At 38.7% G+C, this 24,506-nt stretch overlaps 2 protein-coding genes across 2 annotated transcripts in view; both read right to left on the bottom strand.

The window, feature by feature from the left end:
* LOC107394417 (venom phosphodiesterase 1) overlaps window positions 1-11,726 on the bottom strand; it is a 49,795-nt gene extending 38,069 nt beyond the window's left edge. Inside the window, exons 1-8 of the mRNA XM_015973344.3 lie at window positions 11,579-11,726; window positions 10,888-10,975; window positions 8,796-8,930; window positions 6,715-6,840; window positions 3,641-3,701; window positions 3,004-3,101; window positions 2,604-2,683; window positions 1,612-1,731 (exon numbers count right to left, since the gene is read on the bottom strand). Of these exons, the coding sequence (XP_015828830.3) occupies window positions 1,612-1,731; window positions 2,604-2,683; window positions 3,004-3,101; window positions 3,641-3,701; window positions 6,715-6,840; window positions 8,796-8,930; window positions 10,888-10,975; window positions 11,579-11,623 (753 nt within the window). The 5' untranslated portion in view covers window positions 11,624-11,726. The remainder of the gene's footprint in view (window positions 1-1,611; window positions 1,732-2,603; window positions 2,684-3,003; window positions 3,102-3,640; window positions 3,702-6,714; window positions 6,841-8,795; window positions 8,931-10,887; window positions 10,976-11,578) is intronic.
* A 6,978-nt stretch (window positions 11,727-18,704) lies between these two features.
* enpp2l (ectonucleotide pyrophosphatase/phosphodiesterase 2-like) overlaps window positions 18,705-24,506 on the bottom strand; it is a 34,076-nt gene continuing 28,274 nt past the window's right edge. The window contains exons 24-25 of the mRNA XM_015973346.3: window positions 23,669-23,822; window positions 18,705-19,040 (exon numbers count right to left, since the gene is read on the bottom strand). Of these exons, the coding sequence (XP_015828832.3) occupies window positions 18,870-19,040; window positions 23,669-23,822 (325 nt within the window). The 3' untranslated portion in view covers window positions 18,705-18,869. The remainder of the gene's footprint in view (window positions 19,041-23,668; window positions 23,823-24,506) is intronic.

Genomic DNA, 24,506 nt, shown 5'->3' with positions numbered 1-24,506 from the left:
AAAAGAAACACAGTGCCTAACCTGCAGTTAATCAGGTGTGTATGTCACTCATTGGACATTGTGGCTCCAAAGGCAATGCAGCAACTCCCAAGCAATATTGATTGCACGATCAAGGAGACTTGTAACTGGTTTGCACATTCAGCTAAATGTCAAAGTGACTAAAGGTCCATTAATGAGACAATTAAGGGGGTGTCCTTTAAAGCTCATCTCGCCAAGTCTCACTTGCTGGTAAGCAGATTGCATTGATATGATTCTTGACCAAGAAGATGCTCTCACTTTACATTTTAGTTTAGTAGCCAGTTCTGAGCACTGCTGTTCAGTATGGCTCCTGAGTGAAATGTATAAAGACAAGACCAACAGTTTAGATTTGCATTTTCTCCGTCCTGTGCTGTCAGAGATAAAAGCAGTGAACATGTGTTTTCAGTTGGAGACGGGGGATAACCTTGCTGTGTTTCAGGACCTCAACAGGCTGTATGTGTCCACATTGAAACTTGACCTAAAATCATCAAGTATCTACCTGTCACCAGCAGATGCTGACTTAGGGACCACGTTTAGTCAGATGTTAGATGTCAGTTCTTTCTCAGCTGAGAAAAAACATGCAGGTCTGACACAGTGCATGGACTCATTAAAATAACTCTTGGCCCAGTAACTGCGCTTACCCACATCCGTGAAGTTGCTCCAAAAGCTGGAGCTTCTGTGTCCTGCAACAGTGATGTCCACTAGGGTACAAGTCCTGCCAAAGGAGGTTTTTTTCAGGCTCACAAGAGTTATTGGAGACACAGTGGAGAAATGTTGCCTCTGCAGATTTCTCTCCTGACCTGACGATGGATGCATTCTGGTTGGAGGTGGAATCTTTCAAAGATGCTGGAGGAAACCAATGCTTTCAGGATTTAGCACTTGGAGCAATGAAACTCCTTAATCTCCCCCTCTCAAATGCACCTGTTGGAAGAGCTTTTTATCAGGTTGACCTGATTCAAGAGAACTCCAGAAATTGTGTGGGCTTGGCGCTTCTGTCAAGTTTGATGAATGTGCGTTCAGGACTAACAAGGACTGGATGGACATAGCAACATTCCATCCTCCCTGACTGCTTTGGGGGGATTTAACTCAACCATGTACTGATCAGAAATCACAATGGATTGTATAATAGTTAAGTAAAAGGAGGAAAACTCAGTGCTCAGATGATCCACACTCAGATGTGGAGTTTCAGCCAACAGTCTATTCTACATGAAGGTAAGAATTTTAAATTTAAATCTACCAGTAATTAAATGTTGTAGTATGTTAAATGTGAAGAGTAAATTCAATCTGCACACACACGTGGGAGGACATGGCATGTCAGGTGATGGGCTGGCTGGTTGCCTGGTTCAGACTTGTTTCAGGAGAACAACTGGGCGATTTGTGTTGGATTGTAGCTTTTTGAAAACCGTTTGTTAAATGTATTTGTACATAGTATTAATGTGCATTAATGCTCATACAGTTATTATACCACCATATAGATTGGGTGGTTTTTGGGGTGTTGTGGCTGGTTTTCACATAATTTTGGGCTGGAAAACCTTGTCTCTATTTGGCAACACTCTCTGTGAGTCAGAGTAGGTTGAACTGAAGAGGACTCACAGGTTGTCCATGATACCAGGCTGGGTTTTCTTTCTCAGGACTGGACAAGCTGAAACTGGCATCCAACACTGGATCGTACATGCTGTTGTCAATCAAACCATTGGACTCTGGATACAATCCCTAAAAAAGAAATGCCAGGAATCACTGATAAATATTTGATGACCAATACACTGAATAATAATTAATAAATAATAGTGAGTCATGTAAAAGCACTCTTCGCCTGACTACCTTTTTCTAAATGCTAACTGGCATGAAGATGATATCAGATTTAAATGGATTCCCGCTTTTGATGTGTATTAACATTTATTTGGAAGAAGAGAGGCTCAGAAATGTCAGATGACTCAAATTTAGATAATCTCATCTAAAAGGCATGCTTAGCAACGCCGTGAATGTTTAATTTAATGCTAGGGTGAGTTTTTTTTTTACTAAAACAATGGTTCAGTGGTGGGGAAAAAACCCAAATTGGAAATGATGTCTGCATGGAACGTTTCAGTTTCCTGCTGATAAACTTGTTGACCTTGAGGCATCGTTGTGAAAAAAAAAACATATTTATCTTGAGTCTTCCTTGGAATAAAAGTTCAGTTTGTGTGTCACTGCTGCTAATGTGTGATGGATTAGTTCCAGCATGATATCAGCATGGCAAATGACCAAGTGCAATTTCTAAAAGTACTCACATGACAAGCAACTATTATGTAAAGATGTTAAATGGAAAATTGATTGACAACTGAATAATAGAAAGCCATGTAAAAGCATTCTTGCCTAATATTTGCCTGACTCAGTTTTGGCATGAAGACAAATTTGCTGTCAGACTGGTAATATTTCCTATCTTGAGGTGTGTAAACGTTTTTAGGCTAGTTTCAATAGAATCTAGAGATCTATTGATGCAAAGCTGAGTAACTGCAGATGCGTCAAATCTAGACCCAGTCATTCATTTTACAAACCCTCAGCAAAAATATGAGTGTTTTGAATTTCAGCACGCCAAGTTTCTTTACCGTAACAATTGTGTAGTGATTGGGAAAAGTCTTGCTTGGAAATGCTGCTTGCATGTAGGGAGCTGACGTTCCACAGTTTCCTGCAGACACCAAAACACCGTATGACCTCGGGGCATCGCTGTGGACACAATTTCTTTTTTCTTCTTTGGATTGAAAGTTCAGTTTGTGTGTCATTGCTGCTAATGTGGGTTGGGTTACTTCAAGCATTGTCTCTGCATGGCTAATGGCCAAGGACAACTGTACTTGCGTTCTGACACATCGTAAATAAAGTTCAACAGGAGGTCGAGTTTAACAGAGTAAAAATAAATTTTACAAACTTTTTTCATGATTTTTTGATAATAAAGAAACATGCATGTGCTGTAACTGAGTGTTTTCTTGAATTATAAAAATTTTATTTAACTGAGTTTGTCCAGAACAGGGATGAGAGTGTTCCACGTCTGCAGGTATTCGGCTCTCAGTCCGTCCAAAGAAACAAGGAGCAGTGGCTGTCGCTTGAAGCTATAAGAAAAACAAAATAGTGAACTGATTAAACATTGATGTGACCATGCTTTGGTTAAAATAACAGAGTTGCTGTCACTGCATAACAATCAGATCTGTAATATGATTTGAAGAATTTTTTAGTATTTCCACTGAAATCCTTCATATTACACCAGGTAATTCGACAAAAACTAACATTGAACATCTTGTTCTTCAAAGAGAAATTTGAGATTATGGAAGTATTTTTCATAAAAATTTACTACGTGTATCAAAATCTATTTTTGAAGCACATAATATGGAAGCCCGTCACTCTAATAAATAGCTAAAGCCAGGAATACACTGTGCAACTTTTCATTGAAAGGATTGCTTGATGCACATTATTTTATTTCACATAACTATTTGGGAGTGGTGGGACAGTAAAATAAAAGTAAATTATACAAATAAAAACAAAAATCTCGTGTGAATAAAAACATATCTAATGTATTTAGGAAATCATATTCTGCACACAGCCAACGTCCTAGTATGAGGAGTCAGTGTTTCGGGTAGTTAAATGACCTTACCTTGCAGGACATTTTGGTGTTGAGAGGTCTTCACATTTATCCTCCACCCATTGTGTTTCTCCTATAATAAGGCAGAAAACATGGTGACTACTGAAAAACAGTCTTCTTTTATACTGCTCAACACATTATTCAAAATCTCGTGATTGACTCATTCACTAATAATGACGACTAAAGTCGTCATTTGTAGTTTTTTACTGTTTGGGCATCGGAACGAGCCCCCGCACCGTGAGAACAAACATCTCAGCTCTGAAGCCGAATTTTCATCCGCATACGTCACACGTCACGTGATCAGGAAGCAGAAAATCCATGTGTTAGGAGATCGTTTTGGGCTGCTGCTGTAAAAAAAGTGAGGCACGAACCGGAAAAGCGTCTGTCGATCACAATTCGACAACGGATTATGAAAGAATGGATAACGCGCGGATTCTTCCTTATGTAAGAGGTGAGTCTCCGCTTTGTTTTGGTTGTTTTAGCGTCAACATCATCCTAGCGTGCAACGTTCTGCGACTTTTAAACAAACAGTAAAAATGGCTAGAAACGCTGGCAGCGAAGGCCTTTAGCGATCAGCAAACGGCTGGCAATTCAACAGTAATCACATGACTAAACAGGAACTGAATCTTTGTTTTGAGTTGTGGCTTCCAAATGTGTTTCATCTGTACGTAGCGTGCCAAAAGTCCATAGATTTCATCAAAATGACCAGAGGTTAACGTTTTAACTTACACGCCATATTCATACGGTCAGACCACGCTGACATCGCGGTGCAAATATGGAATCTATGATCTTGACTAATGTCCAAAACTAATCCTGTGAGATATCACACAGGGTATCAAGAGGCTGCAGAAGATGTGAGACTTCATGTCAATCTTCTCTGAATGAAGTTAATCTTTTCTGGCTCATAAAATGACTTTATAAATTCATAAGATACATATAATCATGTTTTGTTGAATTGACAATATGTTTACATCCAAAGTGTTTTAATGTGTCCAATACTCTATTAATGATGAGTTAACATGAATGTTTATTCCTGTAATAATTTATTTCAGATCTTAAATCACACCAGATTAGTATATTTATTGGTATATTCACACATTAATAATAATATTATGAATGTTTAACATATTCACATGTTTAATGTGATTTACTCCACATTAGGTGAATAAACTCTCTAAGTGTTTAGAGAAAGGAGTGGTGTCTGAGATCTTTGATAAACACCCACTTTAACTTGTCAAACCCTGATTTGTCCAAATTGATAAACAATAGTTAATAAAAGCTAGTTCACTCCCTGAACAAGCCAGTTCTTTCGAGCTACCCGGGTCGGCCGACGAGGTAAGCGAGGCACAAGGAACCATCCTCTCCTTTTGATCAATAACTTCTTTGCAAGCTGCATCTGATGCAAAGTCGATCCGCCAGCCTCTTGCGGTCACCTGGAAGGTATCACTGATTTGTGTTTGGGGCAGAGCTACAGCTCCAATACCTCAGAGGTCATCGCCACTGGCAGTCTGTCTGTACTGACCTCTCTGATCTCCTGGATCACACAAGGATCTTTACCCAAGGGTTAGTAGACTCTGCACGCTGGCGCCAGATGGTTTTATGAATAATTGACATTTTATTTAAACCATACAGTCAGACTGATTTTACAACTCAGACATCACAAGTTTCTAAGACACTTACTAAAGTTTTGCTACATAACATCTAAGCTTACATTCAGTCATTTCATTCATTGTCTCAGTCATCTTGTTTCAACCATCATTCATCATAATTTGTTTTGTGTCATCATTAGTTTAGAAACATAGTATTAAATTCATTTTTATAAACTATACCCTTGACAGAATTATTATGAAGTGTGTGTTTCCCTGACCGTTCAAAGAAGCTAAGTTCATATTAAATCAAATAAAGACCAATAAGATTGATAATTAATATTTATGTGGAATTTCACATCTTATTGATCATTCAGTTAAAGTAACCACTTCAACAAACAGATCCCTCTTACAAACTTACCTCACATGAATCTTGTACACATCTGAGACTTAAAAAAAATTCCCCAAAATAAAGTACCGGCAAGAGACAAGAGGCAGCTGTTGTCCTTATAAACATCTAAAAGGTGCTGCACAATACTGAACTTTGGACATTTAATTATAACACAGATTTAGTAACCATATGGCACTTTCACTCATCAAATCCTATGACTTATAAACAGAGACGTAAGTCCTTGAGCTCACAATAAGCACTGGAAAAATTAAAAACCCTTGGTAACACTTTAGGGAACAGAAATTGACCATTAATTAGCTGCCAATTAATATACAAATTAGTGGACTACTAAGTCTGAATTAGTCACCATTAAGCTATTATTAGGTGCTTATTACCAATGCTTTAATTCTAATATTAATAGGCCATGAATTAAGAGTTTTATCAAAAGAAGCCATTCATAATGGTTTGTTAACTGAAAATAAACGGTTTGTTGCTGATTAACGCACACATTAATTAGCTCTAATCGATATGTGGCTTTTAACAAAGTAATTCAATGGGAATAGTTCTTCTGCATTAATAACCAAACATATTATGTTCTGCTAGTATGTAAATAAACACCAAACTCCATGTTAATAGCACCTAAACAACAATCAATTAACCACTTGTAAGCAAGAATATGTTCCCTATTCTAATCTAAAGTCAGATTTTGTTCATACCTAATTACTAGTAGTTTAGTATTAATTAACAATTTAAAGGCAAGAATATGTTCCCCGTGAATTACTTAGTTAAAAGCCACATATTGATTAGAGCTAATTATAATATGCATTAATCGGCAACAAACCATTTATTTTCAGTTGACAAACCATTATGAATGGCTTATTTTGATAAAACTCTTAATTTTTGGCCTGTTAATGTTAGAATTACAGCATTAGTAATAAGCTGTTAATAAATGCCTAATAATGACTAGTTCAGACTTAGTTGTCCACTAATATGCATATTAATCGGCAGCTAATTAATGGTTAATTTGTGTTCCCTAAACTAAAGTGTTACAAAAAAAATGTATTTTCATTTAGGAGATTACTTGCACTTGATTTTCTCTAAAGCCTTACTGTGGCAGACATTTTTGTAGTTTGTGCAGCAGTCTCCCGCAGACAGACAGTCGTCAGAGCAGTGACACTTGCTCTCCGTCAGCCTGGTTTCACCACAGCGCAGCTTTGTGCATTCCCACTGCTGGACTGAACAGGAAATAAAAAGGTAAGTAGAAAACTGAACTCTATTAATATCAAAATAAAATTCAAAAAGTAGAGAAAAGACAGTTTTTATAGCCAGGTGTGTCAGTTGTGTTTTGAATTTTTTTTAATTTTATTTAAAAAAAGCTGGTAAAGCAAAAACCATAGACATACCATACCATTTATTTCTAAAGCACATTTAAAAACACAGCATGACAGCTGACAGGTACAAAGATAAAACACAGTGAGTGAAACACAACAGGAGCAGCAATAAAACTAGAAAACATCAACAATGAGAGAAGGCCATGTCATTAAAGTATGTCTGATTTGAAACGAGAGAGGGAGGCAGCCTGACTGACAGACTGAGAGAGGGAGTGTAATCTATAGAGTGGGGGCGGCAGACATAAAAGCCCGCTTACCCTGCAATATACATCTCATTGGTGGTATACAAAGCAACAGACGATCACCTCAGAGCCTGGTTCGGCACGGAGGGATTAATCAAATCAGAAAGATTCCCTGGGGCAGAGCCATGCAGAATCTTAAAAACAAAAGTCAGGATCTTGAACTTGACACGGAAATTTACTGGTAACCAGTGCAGATGTGCCAAAACCAGAGTGATGTGAGTACACCTGTTAGTATTACCCCAGCTTTCCACGGGAGCCGTCAGCAGCACGTTACTGCAGCAGCACGTCTTGCTTGCGTAAGCTGCTGCTTGGCCCTTCCCACGAGACGCGAAGCAGCAGGGGAGCAGCTGTCGCCGACCGAGCACGAAGTCACACGAGTGACTTCGTCAGTAAACACAACAACAAGCAGGAGAAAACTACAACATGGCACCAAGAGGTTTGTGTTTTATGTTCTGTCTGTTTTATAATCGCCAATACGGACCTGAAAAACAAAGGAGACCGCTAGCTAGGTGATAACTTCTCACGGGGCCGCACAGTTAGTAACTTTTTTAAAGTAAAGCAACCGAAGGCAGTACGTTTCTTTATTCTGAAAATCTCTGTAGCTTCTCTCCATTTCCGTGTCCGATTTCCTGTCTTTCCTTCCCCAAAAATGTCGAACTAGACCCGTTTCAGAGGCGTCGCGCGTAGAAAATAGAACCGGCGCGTAAAGGCCGCCACATGCTGCTCCTGAGACGCGGCCGACTCGCGCTGCTGACGGCTCCTGTGGAAAGCCGGGGTTAGTCAAGAAACTGGCTGCAGCATTCTGAACTACCTGTAGTCTATTTAAAGCCAAAGCAGGGACACCAAATAGGATAGAGATGGCATAATCCAAGTGGGAAGTAGTAAAAGCATGAATGACAGATTCCAAGTGCGGGCGCTTCAAGATCAGTTTTAGACTAACTGAACGGCGCAGTTGGAAGAAACAAGACTTAACCACAGCATTAATGTGAGGAACCATTGAGAGACCTCCATCAAGCTTGACCCCAAGACTAGTCACACATTGTTTAGGGCTAAACGTGAGAACAGAAGGGACAGGAGAAGAGTCTAGAATGACTACGGGGGTCCGAATATTGACAACCAGCCAACCCATCACCTCCGCTAAGCGTTTGTCAAGGAGTGAGAGGGCATTTGGGTAATTCATGGTCAAGTAGATCTGACAGTCATCTACATAAATATGGTAAGCAAGGCCATATTTCTCCAGAATTTTGCCCAAGGGAAGGATATAGATTGAAAAGAGAAGAGGCCAGAGAGCAGAACCTTACAATACTCCCAAAGGGAGAGAGAGAAATGGAGATTAGCAGTCGTTATTCTGAAGCCTGAAAGTACTGTCAGAAAAGTAAGAGCGGAACCACTCAAAAGTTGTGCCACTGATGCCTACCCATGACTAAAACCTATCAAACAAAATTACGATGCTCAACGGTGCCAAAAGTAGAGGAAAGGTCTAATAAAGGATCAGCAAATGTTTCCTGGTGGTCTTCAAGCAAAGAAGAAAGGATAACTTCTAAAACTACATCTTACTTGGAACAGTGCAGATGTCATAATAGTCATGACAACAGCTGTTGCTGGTGTAACAGTTTTCATCACACCTGCAGCCGGGGACCTCATCGTCAAAAGGCTGGTAGCATCTGTCCCTGCAGGAAGTCTGGGGGACGACTGAAAGACGAGGACATCTTGATTTTTGACTGACTGTTAGAAAGGACTTCAAAAGGGTGCAGTAATGGGATGATCAATCATGCATTCACACGTCTTTTAAACTGCAACAAAACATCTGACAAAATAAATTGTTTCTGTCACAAACGTAGAAAAGCCCTAATCTTAATGCCAGCTGAAAGTTCTATACCGCTCTTTTCCATGTTTCTTTTTTATTGAGTGCCTCTTTTATGTATTGAAGTTTTTATTTAAGGTCCCCTTAAGACACTATTTATTTGTTGTCTTGACTGGAACTAGAGTACAATCTCAATTTATTATAAATATAGTTTACCCTCGTAAGGCTGCGTCAGTCTACAGTCTAAAGCGTCCTTGGTTTCAGTTTTGAGGGGCAGACAAAGTATCTTGTGCTAGTTGCGTGTGTCTGTCTGATGTCAAATGCAGCTAAGCTTCCTCCACAGCCTCCCCTACCGCGACTGTATGAACCTGGGCCCTCTTCGGGTATCACGCGCCGAGAGCACCCAGGCCTGTTAATGACTAACTACCGCCTGTTCTCACAACACATTTTTGTTAAATTTGACCCCGCAATGGCGTATACTCAGAAACTGATGAGTGCCTTTGGCAACCTCTCAGAAACCGGGGCCCACTGGACTCGCACAATGACGTGGCACTCGGAAGCTGACGTCTCTCACATACTACTCCAGGTGCTTAAATTCACAGTCCTCCTCTGACTGTTTTCTTCACTGCATGCTTCAACTGTTGTTTGTCTCTTGGGTTGGTGTTTGTCCTGTTCCGTCACTTCTCTGTGTAGGTGGCCTCCTTAAGGGACTCGGTCCGTAGCTTGGGAAACCACTTATCTAGAGGTCTTGCACCAACGGCGCCAGTCTGTGATAGTCCGGCTGACCAGGAACTTCCGCCTGCGCCGGGTGATCCGGTTCGTCCGATTCAATCTTCACCTCACAAAGGCGGGTGATTTCATTTGTTTTAGATTTTTCTGTCCCATAGTTCTCTCTGTCGGGTTACACAAGTTCTATTTGTGTTTGTACACGTGAACATGGATATACTTCCTGTTTAAACATGACGTGCAGACTTGGGTGACTTGAGATGGTCGTGCTGTGGGTTCCTGTAGTTCTGTGACGACTAAGTCAATAACAGTTAAAGCCGAGTAATCCAGCTAACTGTTGTGTTAATCCTAATTCCATTTTCTCTTATTTTTCAGTTCTTAGATCCTTTGGGTTTTTTCAATAGTTTTACATAATTTATCTGCTTTAAGATCAATTTTGGTTCAACTTTACAATACTAATCGCTGGTTCCTTATGTGGTACATTCACAAATACTGTAGGTAGGATTACTGACACTGATTAACTTCTTGTGTTCTTCTTTTAATTTATTTTTAATTATTTTAAGAATACATTTCTTACAGCAAATGTGTGCCGTAATCAAAGCTAAAGGTAATCCAACAAAATATTAGTGTGTGAGATTTTTTTGGGCGGCGACTGTTTTTTTGGCCAGGCAGTATAGAAAAGGATGGCTTCCTAGGCTAGGTTAAAACAGCAACAATGTAAGTATGGATCAGGAAAAGTTTCCTGTGAATGCCAATGTTCCTGTAAATACTTTACCTCATAGTTTGTCCCGGTTAAGTACCTCTTAAAGCGATAAGTAATATTTACACAATCTTTAATAATGCCTAATCAACTTTTTTATCTAGCATTTGTTAGACACTTATAAAACGTTATCTTTCTGGGTCATCAGACTTCATGTGTGGTTCGTTACTAGCATGCAATGTAAACCTAAAAAGCCGTGATGAGTTCAAATGAAATGAAGCAAAACTTGCTTTATGAATGTCAGAGAAAACGTTTGTGAGGTATCTGAGCAGGCTGAGGCAGGCGTGCTTGCATCCTGTGCATGTGCCTGTGTGTGTGCGTGTGTGGGTGCGCATGTATGTGTGTGTGTCTGACTTCACCTTTGCTTTTACATCTCTCCAATTCCAGTCCAAGACCAAGTCCAAGACCAAGGATTAGGGTCACAATGGATGTGGCCAAGACACCTATCTGTCACACGCACAAAAGAGAACATTTAAAGTTGTGTTAGTGATCACATGTTGAGTCATATATTTTATATAGTTGTAGATAAAGGGACATACACATTTATACATTTTGAAAATCTATTTCTCTCTGTATCAAGCACGTGACTCTTCTGCAATATCCTCAAAGAGGAGTTTTATTCTCAACAAATTTGAAATGAAATGACTTGGATTTTTAAAGATAAATGGATTTAAGTAAGTTAAAATAACTTATATACATTTTGTGGTAATCATGTCACAGTGAAACTTTACACATAACATCAATTTTTGCAAGAGGAATCTAATAATCAGTGTATTTATGTTTACAATGAATATGCATAATAAGTCATGACACCCTATAAAATGATAGGCAACTTTTCCATAAAGCATTGCACTGTACTTTGTCACTCTCTCATTCATTGTGCACAAATAAAAAGATTGAATATACCAGGTTTTCCATCAAGCAATCAAAATCCTTATTACTATATAAGAAATGCTGGACATTACAGCTTCTCAAAAAAAGTCAAATGACTTCAGTGTTAAAACTAAATGCTAATATTAAAACCATTTCAGACCAAAGAGAAATACTCACAATGATTTTCTTCTTGTTTTTCTGTGCCTCCTTCTTCCAATCCATGTCTATAATAGGTCTGATGGCTTCACACAGGCAGACGGAAAAGGAAACAGAAAAGAGGAGATATCACTACGGTGACCTCTGGACCGGATAGAGACTTCAGATAAGTTATTGATTGTCAGAAAGTAGCAATAACTTCACATCTCAGGAGCTATTCTGGCACTTCACAACTTCAGACACAAATATGCAACAGACGTAAAGGATAGAATAAGTATGTGGATCAATCCAGGGCCTCTAATAACAGAAAAAACTGATTCTATCCATGGATATGAAATTGAACGCAATCTGAAACTTTTACTTTTACTTAGACAAATATTAGGATTAAATACAGAAAGTACATACATAGTGTATAGAAGTATTTTGACACAATTTTAATCAGTTAAAGTGATTTTCTGAATTGGATCCATTTTCTGACTTTGGACTGAGGGCTCCCAAACCCAGAACCTTGACATAATTGAGATATCTCCAAATGGTGGCTGGGCCGAGCATTGTAGGATGAGGAACAGCATCATCTGGAGGAAGCTTGAAGTAAAGTTGCTACTCCTCCATATCAAAAGAAGTCAAATGGGGTCATTAAGGCACCAGAAAGCACGTTGTTAGGATGAATAATGAGGGATGTTGGGAAACATGGAGGGGTGGTTACAGGCTGCAACAAGACATTCCCAAATCTCATCGTTATTTTCTTCAGCTGATGTGACAAAAACAACTTAGACAGGTGTTCAAACAAACGTTGGCAAGTATAAAAGCATGCATGTATTCCAGACCTTTAAGTAATACAGTATTTTCTCTTTAAAAACTGGAACAAATTAACCCTGGAATTCAATTTTTCTTGGAACATCAACTTTTTTCCCCAACCCTGGTTTTCAGTGTTTCTTCTAAGGTTTGAATAATGTTGTTTATTTCTAATTGGTGGCTTGTAATGCTGAGAAAATTGAGCATTTGTGGTAAGTTAATTGGGTAAGTGGGAGGAACAAAATCTTTTTACCCTCCCACTGTCCTAATGGGTGTGACCCCGCGAGGAAAGGTGACCATTGAGCAGGGTTGATGGGTTATCCCTTGAGGTCCACGTGGCAGGGGTGAGGAGTGCCACCTCACCCCTGCCACGTGGACCTCAAGGGATGTATGTGATAAAGGTTTTTCCAAGTATCACACTTAAGCTGCTATACTTGCAACGTGTCTGCAGCAACTTACATTTCTGGATCCTCTGTGGTTTTGTTTGATAAAATAATCTATTAATCACATTCTCCACTATATTATAACCAGAGGTGGAAAGTAACAAATTACATTTACTCACGTTACAGTAATTGAGTAGTTTTTTTTTTGTATATTTATACTTTTTAAGTCATTTTTAAAATCTGTACTTTTACTTTTACTTGAGTACATTTTTAAAATCATCAATACTGCTCAATGATCAACTTTCCTCACGGGGTCACCCATAAAGACAGTGGGAGGGTTAAAGTAATGCCTTTCTAGCAGGACCATTTATATCCTGGTATAGATTTTGGCCCAGGTTTGTGTAGTGGAAACACATGGTGGTTACTTTTCTACCTACAGAGGATTCCAGCACAGGATCCAGAAATGTAAGTTGCTGCAGACAAGTTGCAAGTATAGCAGCTTAAGCGTGATACTTGGAAAAACCTTTATCACGTACATCATTCTTCTTCTCACGTGAACGTTCATGGTTAACAGCTGTTTGGGAACCACACTGGTGGTTCCTTTCCACCCCGAGGTGATTCTAAGGTCTGCCACATCATGGCTCTAAATGAAACATCTGCGGCTGTGAGAGGTTCTCAGTGATCCATGGCCCCAAACCAAAACAGGTGGTTGAGCCAGAACACAAGAAAGCCAGAAGACATATGACAGTACCGTGGTCAGACTAGTCACTAAGGCATGGAACTGTGAGACTCCAGACTTGTTATTATCTCAAAGCTGATTCATGCCGTCTGCCACACATTGAGTGTGAAGGGTAAGTCGAGACCAAAGAGCTGATGTTTTGTTTGATAAAATAATCTATTAATCACATTCTCCACTATATTATAACCACATTGACTGGCATCACTTACCTGGGGGGCAGAAAGATGTAGTGTGAATACCTACCTCATCGTGTCTAGTGGGATGATGATCCATAGACTGTGTGCACAATAACTATCTCTAAAGCCCCTTTACACACTAGGGCCAGCTCCACTCTACCAGCCCCAGCCTGGCTGCATTGATTACACACATTCTTCCACACATCCTCATGCAGAATGCAGACGTGAGCATAAGGGCGGTTTCCAAAATTGGCTCAAAGATGTCCGTGATGTCATCAGCACATCTCCAGGCACGTTGGCAGAGCTAAAGATGTGCAGATAAGTCAGTGGTGTCTCCCTTATATTTAACAAAGGCAAGTGTTAGCAGTGTTCATTTTGGAGACACTGATATTGCATCCAAACTGCTGTGTCTATCTTCCTGTGGGACAGCTCAACCCTGGCAGCACTGTTTGTGTGTGTGCTCATCACACAGAGACAGCTTCAGTCAGAGGAGATGTTTTCTCCTCAGCATAGAGAATGATAATGAATCGTGCATTCAGGAAGCCCCCACTGGATTCTACCCATCAATTGGAGGCTCCCTCTGGTACACTGGTAGGCATGACTTTGAGCTGGCCTCCTTTGGAAGTGGACTGAAAAAAACGACCGGTTGCACGCAGAAAAAAATCCAGGTTATGGGGATGTGAGCACTCCCTACCCTATCTAGGCGGAATGGAGCCGGGGCTAGTGTGGAAGCCATACAGGACTTGGTATTCCACCTTTACATTTTCTTTTGATTGGAATCTAAAGGTACACCTTTTAATGGAATTTTAGAATTACATATGATAATAATAACAATAATAATAATAATAATTAATAATAATAATAATAATTATTATTATTATTATTATTATTATACATCAAACGTATATAGCACTTTTCAGTGCACTCAAAGACTCCTGTACCAATAAATGATTGATTGTGTGTTCTCATTGCATCCAGACTCTAGTCATGTTTGTTCTCTCCAGACACAAACAAGTTTAGGCCAGTATCTATTTCGGCTCTGCTTAACAGTAACCATAGAAACACTACTTGGTATAAAAGTTGTGTGTGTGTGGGTGATGGTGTGTGTGTGTGTGTGTGTGTCAGTTCTGTCTTCTCGATCCCGAGTGAGTCGTGGAGGATGGCTGCTTATACTGAGCCAGGATCCTCTGGAGGTTTCTTCCTGTTAAAAGGGAGTTTTTCTCTCCACTGCCGCAAAATGCTTGCTTAGTATGAGGATTGCTGTAAATCAGTGACTTGATGCAATTTGCTGGGTTCCTTTTATAGAAGAAGAAGGAGAAGGAGAAATTTTCTATATATGAAACATTTTAAGCTGGGCGGACACTGTGTGACTTTTTCACTCGTAGCGTTCAGCTTCAGCTCAAACCGTACGACTTCCTCGCAGGTCAGATCTCACGAGTCATGCGCTCATACTGTACGACCCAGTTCTCCGATGCAACCCGACTGCTCACACTGTACGTCTGGTAGCAACACGTCGGCCCTAAAAAATATGCTAAAAATAGCAGTTTTTACACAACACGTCAGACTTTTTGGTCTTGTTTTGCCTGTTGTCCTTCGGGAGTGCTGCAGGAGGACACACAGGGATTTATGGGGGTTGGATGAGGAAAACGAAATAAAGAAAGTAAATCTGTGTTTTGTGATCAGTTTAATTTGACATGAACACGACAAACACGCTTTCCTGACCATTTTTGTGAGTTAAAAAAAACATGTGGAAATACAAATGAACAACGTGTGTTATTAGGGAAATAGCGGGCGAGCGGTGTTGATGCAGGATTGCGCATGCGCCGTGAGCGGTTCTGGTACTTTTTGGGTCGTAGCTGCTCGCAGCGCCGCTTCAACAGTGCGATACCCTCACGAGGGACGAGCAAAATATTAAACACGCCAGAAGTTTGTGCGAGCTCACGATTGCTGATCGGTAGCTGGTCACGTGGTGTTAATCGCCTCTCGTAACCCCCTGTACACTACATGACGCTCGGCGCAAAACTCTCCCCGATCTCGTGGATTCTCGCACGAGTGGAAAATCAGCTCGAAAAAGTCGCACCGTGTACGCCCGGCTTTACTGATCGGCTTAATGAACTGACCTGTATTGGAATGTTTATTATGTGAAGTGCCTTGAGACGACTCTTGTCGTGATTTGGTGCTAAATAAACAAACTTGAATTGATTGAAGTTTTCCTCTCCACTGTCACAACATGCTTGCTTAGTATGAGATTGCTGTAATATGTGGCAGCAGCAGCTCAGGAGGTTTTTCTGGTTGTCCAGTAATCGGAAGGTTGCAGGTTCGACCCCGACTCCTGAGATAGAATTCTGCTGTTGTATCCTTGGGCAAGACACTTGCAGTGCCTGCTGGTGGTGTTCAACAGCCTTGCCTCTGTTATTGGGCTCCAGGGCAGCTGTGGCTACTCAGAGATCATCAGCATTAGCGTGTGAATGGATGAAAGATACACTGTAGTCTAAAGTGCTTTGGAGTCCTCTGACTCTGAAAGGTGGTATACAAGTGCAAGTTGTTCATCATGTATCATTTAAAGTCTCTGACACAACAAGTTAGTAACTCCATACAGTCTGCTGGGTTTTCTTCCATAGGTGTAATGAACTGAACTCAGTGCACCGAAGAGTAGGTTCAATTGGAATGTTTACTTTGTGAAGGGCCTTGCTACGAATAAAGTTAACTGAACTGCATATTGTGTTCTTTATAACCTGGTATTGCTTTACCGAGCTTCATGATTGCCTAGCAGGTAAAAATTATCTCCAGTGTTATTTGGTTTCATAAATTGTTCAGAAGAAAAACCAACTCAGATCCACTCACTGGAGGATTTCCCAATCTACTTATCTTTTATTTGAAAGACTACAGGAATACAAATAGCTTCATCTACAACTTGAAGAGCTTCTAACGTCAATTCATTGACCTTCCATTGATTATTTGTATTTGACTACATTAATAATCAATGTAATGTTATGCAAGTAAATATATATATATAAAGACCGGTTCTTGACTAATTTTTCTGTACAGAGTTCTGTGCACGAGTACTGCACCTTTAAAAAGGCAAAACAAAGTCAAAAGCTAAATGAGACAATGAAACAAGTGCTTTTTATGCTTAAAACGGAAGTACTGCAAAACAAACAATTCATTTTACTGGTTCTTGACAGCTACAATTTGCTAAAGAATATTAATTCCTTCAATTTTTCCAATGAGTAAAGACACCCGACTCTTGAACACGCCAAACATGAAAAAGTAGGCATGCACAAAGACTTTGTAAAGAAAAATGTAAAAAAAAAAAAAAATGATATTTGATATAACAATTGAAATTTGTTTAAAAGTCTTTCTAGAAAGACTACCTTGAAACATAGTTTAACTGCAAACTTTGAGAGCAGCTTCCACCTAATGGACATGGCCTCATCTTGACTGAAAACAAGCCACTTTTACTGATAAATTTGTGTGCTTTCGTTCCATGATGATAATTTTTTTAAGACAGCAACTTCAAGAAAAGAGTATATTTAACATGTATTTGTCCTTAGAGTCACGCTTTCAGATTTTTATTCTAAGTGCTGCACTTTTGTAGAACCATTTTCACAATGATTGGGTTCAATTGATCACAAACAATAATAACAATAATTATTGCTAGTAAAAGTATGTAAAATTCTGGTGAAGCTGAAGATCTATTTTCCCAGTGGAGATTTCCCCCAAGGGTCTGTAGCCTGGCCCTACTGATGTACTTGTTGGAATTGAGTGGTCATTCTCAAGGTCAAACAACCAAATGGATATTTTCCCTCTTCCACATTGCACTGTGAAAAATACACCCATTGAAACAACCTTATTCCCATCTTACCCCCTATCAGCAGCGCGGAACGGTTTACTCGCAAGTTTTGCTGCGTGCCAGTTCATGCAAGATCACAAAATCCCCTGAGACGTCCGCCATCCTCCGTGCTTGACTCACGAGATCACAAGATCTCTTGAGTCTCCAAAGGTCATGGTTTGTTTATGCCATCCGCCATTAAACCAAAAAGTTGGAAATTATGTTTGATGTCATATATAATGTTGTTCCTCCTGCCAGGATTAAAGCCTATAAAATTACGCCGTAGCACTTCTTGAATGATGCTGAGAGTAAGTAAGCCGTTAGGTTGCATGTATAGACCTAATCTACATAGATGAAATTGCATTGATGCAATAGTCTTTAATTTAGAAAATTACCAGAGGTTTTACACTGAAACCGTGTGATTTTCTGTCTAGCACTAAAAATAGAGCCCAGTTCTATCTTTAGCAGCACAGTGCTTCTGGGACGCACCGGAAAATGTCCGCCTCACGGCTGGTTTGGATTACCCCTATAGACTGTAATGGATTCTATTTGAAGCAGCAAAGTTCTGCTGCCGTTCTGCGCCACTGATGCTTCCAGTAGAAGTACTCATTTTTTTCAAAGTAGTGATCCAAAAAAAAAAAAAAACATAAATGCTACATATTTTGTTTTAAATGACCTTTTTTCTATCCTGTGTGTTACGTATATTATCTGTATATGGCAAATATTAGTTTCAGCCTGCAGACATATAGCTATTTTATAAAACAATTAATTTAGAGCCCACGTACTTAAGTTTTATCTTGAAAATACAATATCTGCAGTAATACGATTAAGCATGAGTCTCAAAAAGATTATTACACATTTTCAGCTTATTAATTTCTACAAACATCAATGTTCTGAAATGTTCGTTTTGTTTTTTATTGACCATTTTTGTGTAATTTTCAGGGTAACATTAAATGCAACCTACTAAATATTCTTCCTTTTAAGTCAACAACAAACTTTAAATGTGTGTTAAACCTGACTAAATGCATCTGATGTTTAGTAAAACTATTAATAAAGATCCATTAAGGTTGCAGGGCTACAAAACTGTTTTGGTGCTTTAAGTGGGCTGACGAGTATATCAGTATTTCTGAAATGTTCTCTGACAGCTTTGTGTCCCTTGTTCTGCCTCCGTCCTGAGCTTGATTAAACTTTCTGAATTTTGTGAAAGCATCAACAAATCCTGTAATGATCTTAACAAAGAATATTGTTTTTAATTGTTTCAGTTCTCAAAAATGTGCTTCACTTTCAAAGCATGTCTGGGACAGTCCCTTTAGAGGTTGAACAGCTGTGCACCACCAGAAAGCATGCAGTGAAAACGCGGGACAATATCACGTATGTGTTTGTGCTTCTAGTTGTCATCCTCAAACGTGTGCAGGTAGGTTTTGAGGATCAGGGTGCTGGTGTAGGTGAGGTTGGTGGATCGGTACAGGTCAAGACCCGTCAAAATTTCCACGTCTCGGACTCGAGCCGTGTGGACTTTCAGCAGGTCCTCCACCCACTGGGACTCATCCTCATCACTCTGCAGAAACACAGATGGGGGACTGTGAGGATACCCAACAACTGGCACTCATTTTTACAATAAACACTCTGAGATTGCACAATTACACTGCAATTTCAACCATCAAAGGGCAGTGAGGGGAAAAAAACATGTTTCTGTAGTCCACACATCAGAAAACTGCTGAACTACAAACACAGAAAAAATCTGTGGTACACAGTGAGTAATGTGTTCTAATTCATGCAAATAAACTTTTAAGAATTAGACTGTGTCAAAAAATGTTTAATTCATCACCAACATAAGATTGATCATTGGGTGCGCCAATTCAAAACCAATGCGCCAACTTGTTGTCAAAAGAAATTGAATGAATCAATCAATGAATGAAAGAAATATAAAAATGAAGAAACTAAAAGCAGTCCTGTTATTTCCACACACTGTAAACAGCGTGAGTCGTAAATGTTGATGTGGGCACGACAAATCTGGATAGACCACAAATAAAGTGGGGAACCACTTCAATAGTCTTTTACATGCTTGCTTCTTTTGGCATCATGACGGAAATAAACTGGAAAGATGTGAAAGTCAAAGTTATTCCTGTCTTGTGGGTGCATGACACAAAATGATGTCATCATTTACGTGTAAATGTGCCAGAAAACCAAAAAAGAAAAACTAACTTACATCACAGGAAAAAAACTTCCACCCACCAGCCTTTCCATCCATCATCACTTTTATGTGACCCCGCCACCCGCCATCATACCCTGAGATAGACTCATTACATGCAAAGCAAGATAATTCAAGACTATTTGTTTTAATTGTGATGATTATGGCTTACAACTTACGAAAACCCCACATTCAAAATCTCAGACATTTGAAGTATTTTTGTCATTAGGCTCAAATTGTCACACGCTAATCAGCTAATAAACCCAAAACACCTGCAAAGGGTTCCCTTTAGATGGTCTCTCAGTTTAATTTGAATTCTTGAAATAAATGAACTTTGTACCATATTCAAATTTTTTGAGTTTGTTATAGAAATTCACACATTGTCTGTTACCGTAACAACTAGTTTAACATATCATAACCATTTTAGGTCCACAATCTCTAAATAATCTAACAAACTGAAATAAGCATGAACACAATGTTACATGTTCTACTAACAGACACAAAGAGGGAACAAACAGCGGTGCCTTAGGAGCTATTAACTGGAAGACCTCACACATGTTGGTAACGCAGCTGCTTACTATTTAATTCTACTTCCTGATTCCCATAACGCACTGGTGCCATGTTACTGTAGCCTAGAATGATCAACCCCATCCCCACCCCCCACCACTCTGACGGCCAGCGAACGGGGAACAAACGGTCCACGAGCATTTTTTAAAATTAGCAAGTGTTCACTCTGATTAAGCAAATGCTGAAGTGACACCAGACTGGACTGGCCTGCTGCATTCGCTTTAGAGTTAGAATTCCTAAATTACATCTAAATTTTCATTAAATAATGCAGCAGCATGGCTACACCCGGCATTCCCTTGAATCAGCTCCATGGCTTCCATCAGAAAGCTTCAAATATTTTATCCTGATGTTTAAGACTTGGCTCAGAATGTTCTCCCAGTCGCCAGATTAAACTGCTACTCCCCTGCACTATCCCTGCATTTTCTAACTAATCACGTTTAGTTTTCCACCACACCTATTTAAATTCATGGGTTCCGCTGCACCCATCATATTGCACAGATTTGTTTATGTTTATGTTTATTTACTTAGCAGACGCTTTTATCCAAAGCGACTTACAATTTCTAACCTATAGGGCATGTTGTGAAGATAACATTTACTTAATAAAAAATGTACATGTTAATAAACATGGAGAAATAATTCATGTTATTTTGTATAGCATAATTTATGTAGTGCCTTTTGGTTTTATTTGGTAGTGATTGCACATTTAATTCACATCTGTTCTAAATTTTAAGAACAAAAAACTAATAAAAACAGCTTGTTTACTGTAAATTCAGTGTTAATCCTTTGATGCATGAATTATGAAATCTTCAACCACGATTTTTTTTAACTTTTTTTTTTCATTCATCTTTAGGTGTGAATGAAACAAATTTCAACAAATATTTTTTGTAAAATTTTATAATTTACAAATAATTTATTTCATGTCCACCTCAGTGGACAACGTACATTCTGAGCATGAAATATGTTGGCTTGGCTCACCGAAGTCCAAATGGAGGAGCCCAAATGCAATAAAGTCTTCAACAGCTGTGCTTAATAGCAAAAACAAATAAATAACAATTTTGAGTACCTGTCCACTGTAGTGACCATTATGCATCAAAGGGTTAATGTTGCTTTCAAAAAATTTTAATATGCCACAATAACATACCACTCAAAGTAAAACCTGCTTAGGGCCCTTCGAAGGCTTGGGCTGGGCCTCTGCATGCCATTTTAAACAGGAAGAAAGTGATCAGCTGCCCCTATTAGTGCGTGTAACAATAAATATTATCATAGAGTTAACAGAACAAGTTATTTTGCACCCTAATGGACTCCTTTTGTATTGGAGTTTAAAACAAGTAAAAGCATTTATATTGTTTCAGGTGAACAGGAGCTCTCCAATATCATGTTCATTAATAATAACTTAATTAATAATTTATTTCATACATGGTAATTATTAATTTGCCTTTAAAATAATATTACATGTGTCTACATAATGATTAAAATTTGGGACAAAACTTAACATTAAGCAGATTTTATCTGTAACTGTTAAATCGATGGTTTCATGAGGACTTATTCTATTCTAAGGGTCCTTAAAATTAATATTGTAATGATTTGAATCAAAATGCTTAAGAGGAGAAATATAGAAAACTGATGAAACATTCACAGTATGGCAGTTTTCACATTAGTGATGATGGTGTTGGTCATAGAGACCAGACCAGTGAGCTCTGAGGAGGTATTCATAGGTGGAGAATTATTGTCACACACAATCAGTGTGTTGCAACCGTGACTTGTCATATATTTCTCGTTTACTATTTTTGTATTTGCAGGGAACTCTTTTGCCTGCAGGGCTTGTTGTTAAAGCTGCAGGTGTGCATAAGGACAAGCACCTGATTTACCCTGTTTGACAGACATGTTTGACTTTTGTCACAACAGATGACAATGAGTCAGAGCAATGTCGTTTCTGTAGTCGCCCAAGATATATTTACACCCTGCACCTGAGCAAGTCTTCATGACTAAGTTTCGCAGGTGACAGTTAAAAATGAGTCAGAACAAGTCACTGCAAATGTCATTACATTCTAAAGTAAAGTGAGGCTCTTTTAAGATCTGCTTCATGGGACCCATGACCCTGAATGACCCTTCTACATTTACTGAGCTTTGCGAATAAGGCTTTCCAGAAAATTTCCCAAAATCTGTAAAAGGAATTTTAGGATTTTCGGTTTGTTTTTATGGTTGCAATTCAACATCAAACCCCATGCTTACATCAAACTCTTCAACTATTTCTCCTCTAACTCAAAAAGTCTGATTATCGTGGGTTCTAGGTATAGTTTAAGTCTAAATTCGCTTTGTAGTAGATGTTGGTTCTCACACACACTGAACAGCCTGGACTTTGCTTAAGCACAGTTGCACTACAAAGTCACTAAAATGTGGTTTGCACAACTCTGGACATTATATATATATTTTTTTCATTTCCATTTAAAACTTGTTCAGCGGCTGTTTTGTACAGATATTTTTATTTCTTCATACATTCTTATACATTTACATACTGTGTATTTTGTTGTACAGTTACTTTATTCTCAGCTTCAACTTATATATATTTTATCTTATTCCTTCCCAGCTAAATTAACCTTTTATTCTAATTTGTATTGTGTTGTGTATTTTGTTGTAAAGCTATTCTATTATTCAACTTTAATTCAGATATATTTTACCTTACTCTTTCCCAGTTAATTTACCCTTCATTTTAATCCGAGGTGTACAGTCTTTTTATTTTCAACTCTTAGGTCACGAGCAGCTGTGTAAGGCATTTCACTGCATTTCGTACTGTGTATGACTGTGTATGTGACAAATAAAATTTGAATTTGAATTTGAATTTGAGATGTTTGTCAGGAATATCTCAGGAAAATTTTATTATTTTCCTTTGCCTAACTTTAAATGAGGTAGCTGTCATATTTTGCACAAATAATGTTTAAAGTTTAAGTTAGCTTGGTAGGAGATAATGCTAGTTACCTAAAAGTATTTAGTTTATCTTTATTTTTATGAGAGGGTGATTGGAACATGTTGGTATCAGAAATTATGAATTAGACTATTCTGGTATTTTGGATATTGGCAAAAGCAAATCTGGAACATGCCTAGTAATTTAATGAATAGAACAATTTACACTCCTTTTTGTACAATGTAATTCATTGCATTTTTACTCATGAATTAGTTATTGCTCTGTACGTAAAGAACTTCAGAACAACAAGGAGATGTTTACAAAAATGCTATTCAAACATATTTAACCGTCACGCTATTAAGGGTAATAAAAAAATAAAGTAATCATAATTACAGCTAAAAAAAATTCTTGTCCTCTCCTCTTTTAATCTCGTATTCATGAAAATGAAGCAAACAGAATATTGTATACGAGCCTTTCAGGCAGGGCAGGGTTGGTAATTGACACTACTGTTACTATAGTAACTTACGTTACAGGCTTCACTGTTGTCTGGTCTGTTAGGAATGATGAAAGACAAGACCTTTAGAGCTCCATCACACTCCTCTACTGTTTGGTTCATCTCCTGGCAACTTGTCACAATAGTGTAGAAGTGACTAGGAACAGGTGTTGAGTCATCAGAGAACCTGATAGAAAAGCACAGGTTAGAAATGTGCAGCAATAAGCCACTGACACTATAATGTAGCGTTTCCCAACACTGGTCTTCAAGCCACACTGCCCTGCATGTTTTACATGTTGCCCCTTTTAACACAAGTGTTTCCCTGCTGCCACACACTTGACTTAAATGAATGAGTGATTAACATCTACAGCACTTGATTTCCTCCTGAGGAGGCAATGTAAATCACGTGTGCTGAAGCAGAGACATGGAAAACATTTAGGTCAATGTGCCCTGAGGACCAGGGTTGGAAAACACAGCTACAATGTACCGGTATGTATGTGACTGTTGTTTACAGAGCATGATGTTGGCATTTGGGACAAAACTTAACATTAAGTAGATTTGATCTGTAACTGTTAAATCGATGGTTTCATGAGGACTTATTCTACTCTAAGGGTCCTTAAAATTAATATTATAATGATTTGAATCAAAATGCTTTAGAGGAGAAATATAGAAAACTGATGAAACATTCACAGTATGGCACTAACTATGTTTTTACATTAGTAATGATGGTGTTGGTCATAGAGACCAGACCAGTGTGCTCTGAGGAGGAATACGGTATTCAAAGGTCGAGAATTATGGTCACACACAATCAGTGTGTTGCAACAGTGACTTGTCATATCTTTGTCGTTTACTATTTTTGTATTTGCAGGGA

The sequence above is a fragment of the Nothobranchius furzeri genome, chromosome 19 (assembly GCF_043380555.1).
Source record: "Nothobranchius furzeri strain GRZ-AD chromosome 19, NfurGRZ-RIMD1, whole genome shotgun sequence".
Taxonomy (NCBI): Eukaryota; Metazoa; Chordata; class Actinopteri; order Cyprinodontiformes; family Nothobranchiidae; genus Nothobranchius; species Nothobranchius furzeri.
Note: the sequence above shows the minus strand (reverse complement) of the source record. Positions and strands in the feature narration are given on the sequence as shown.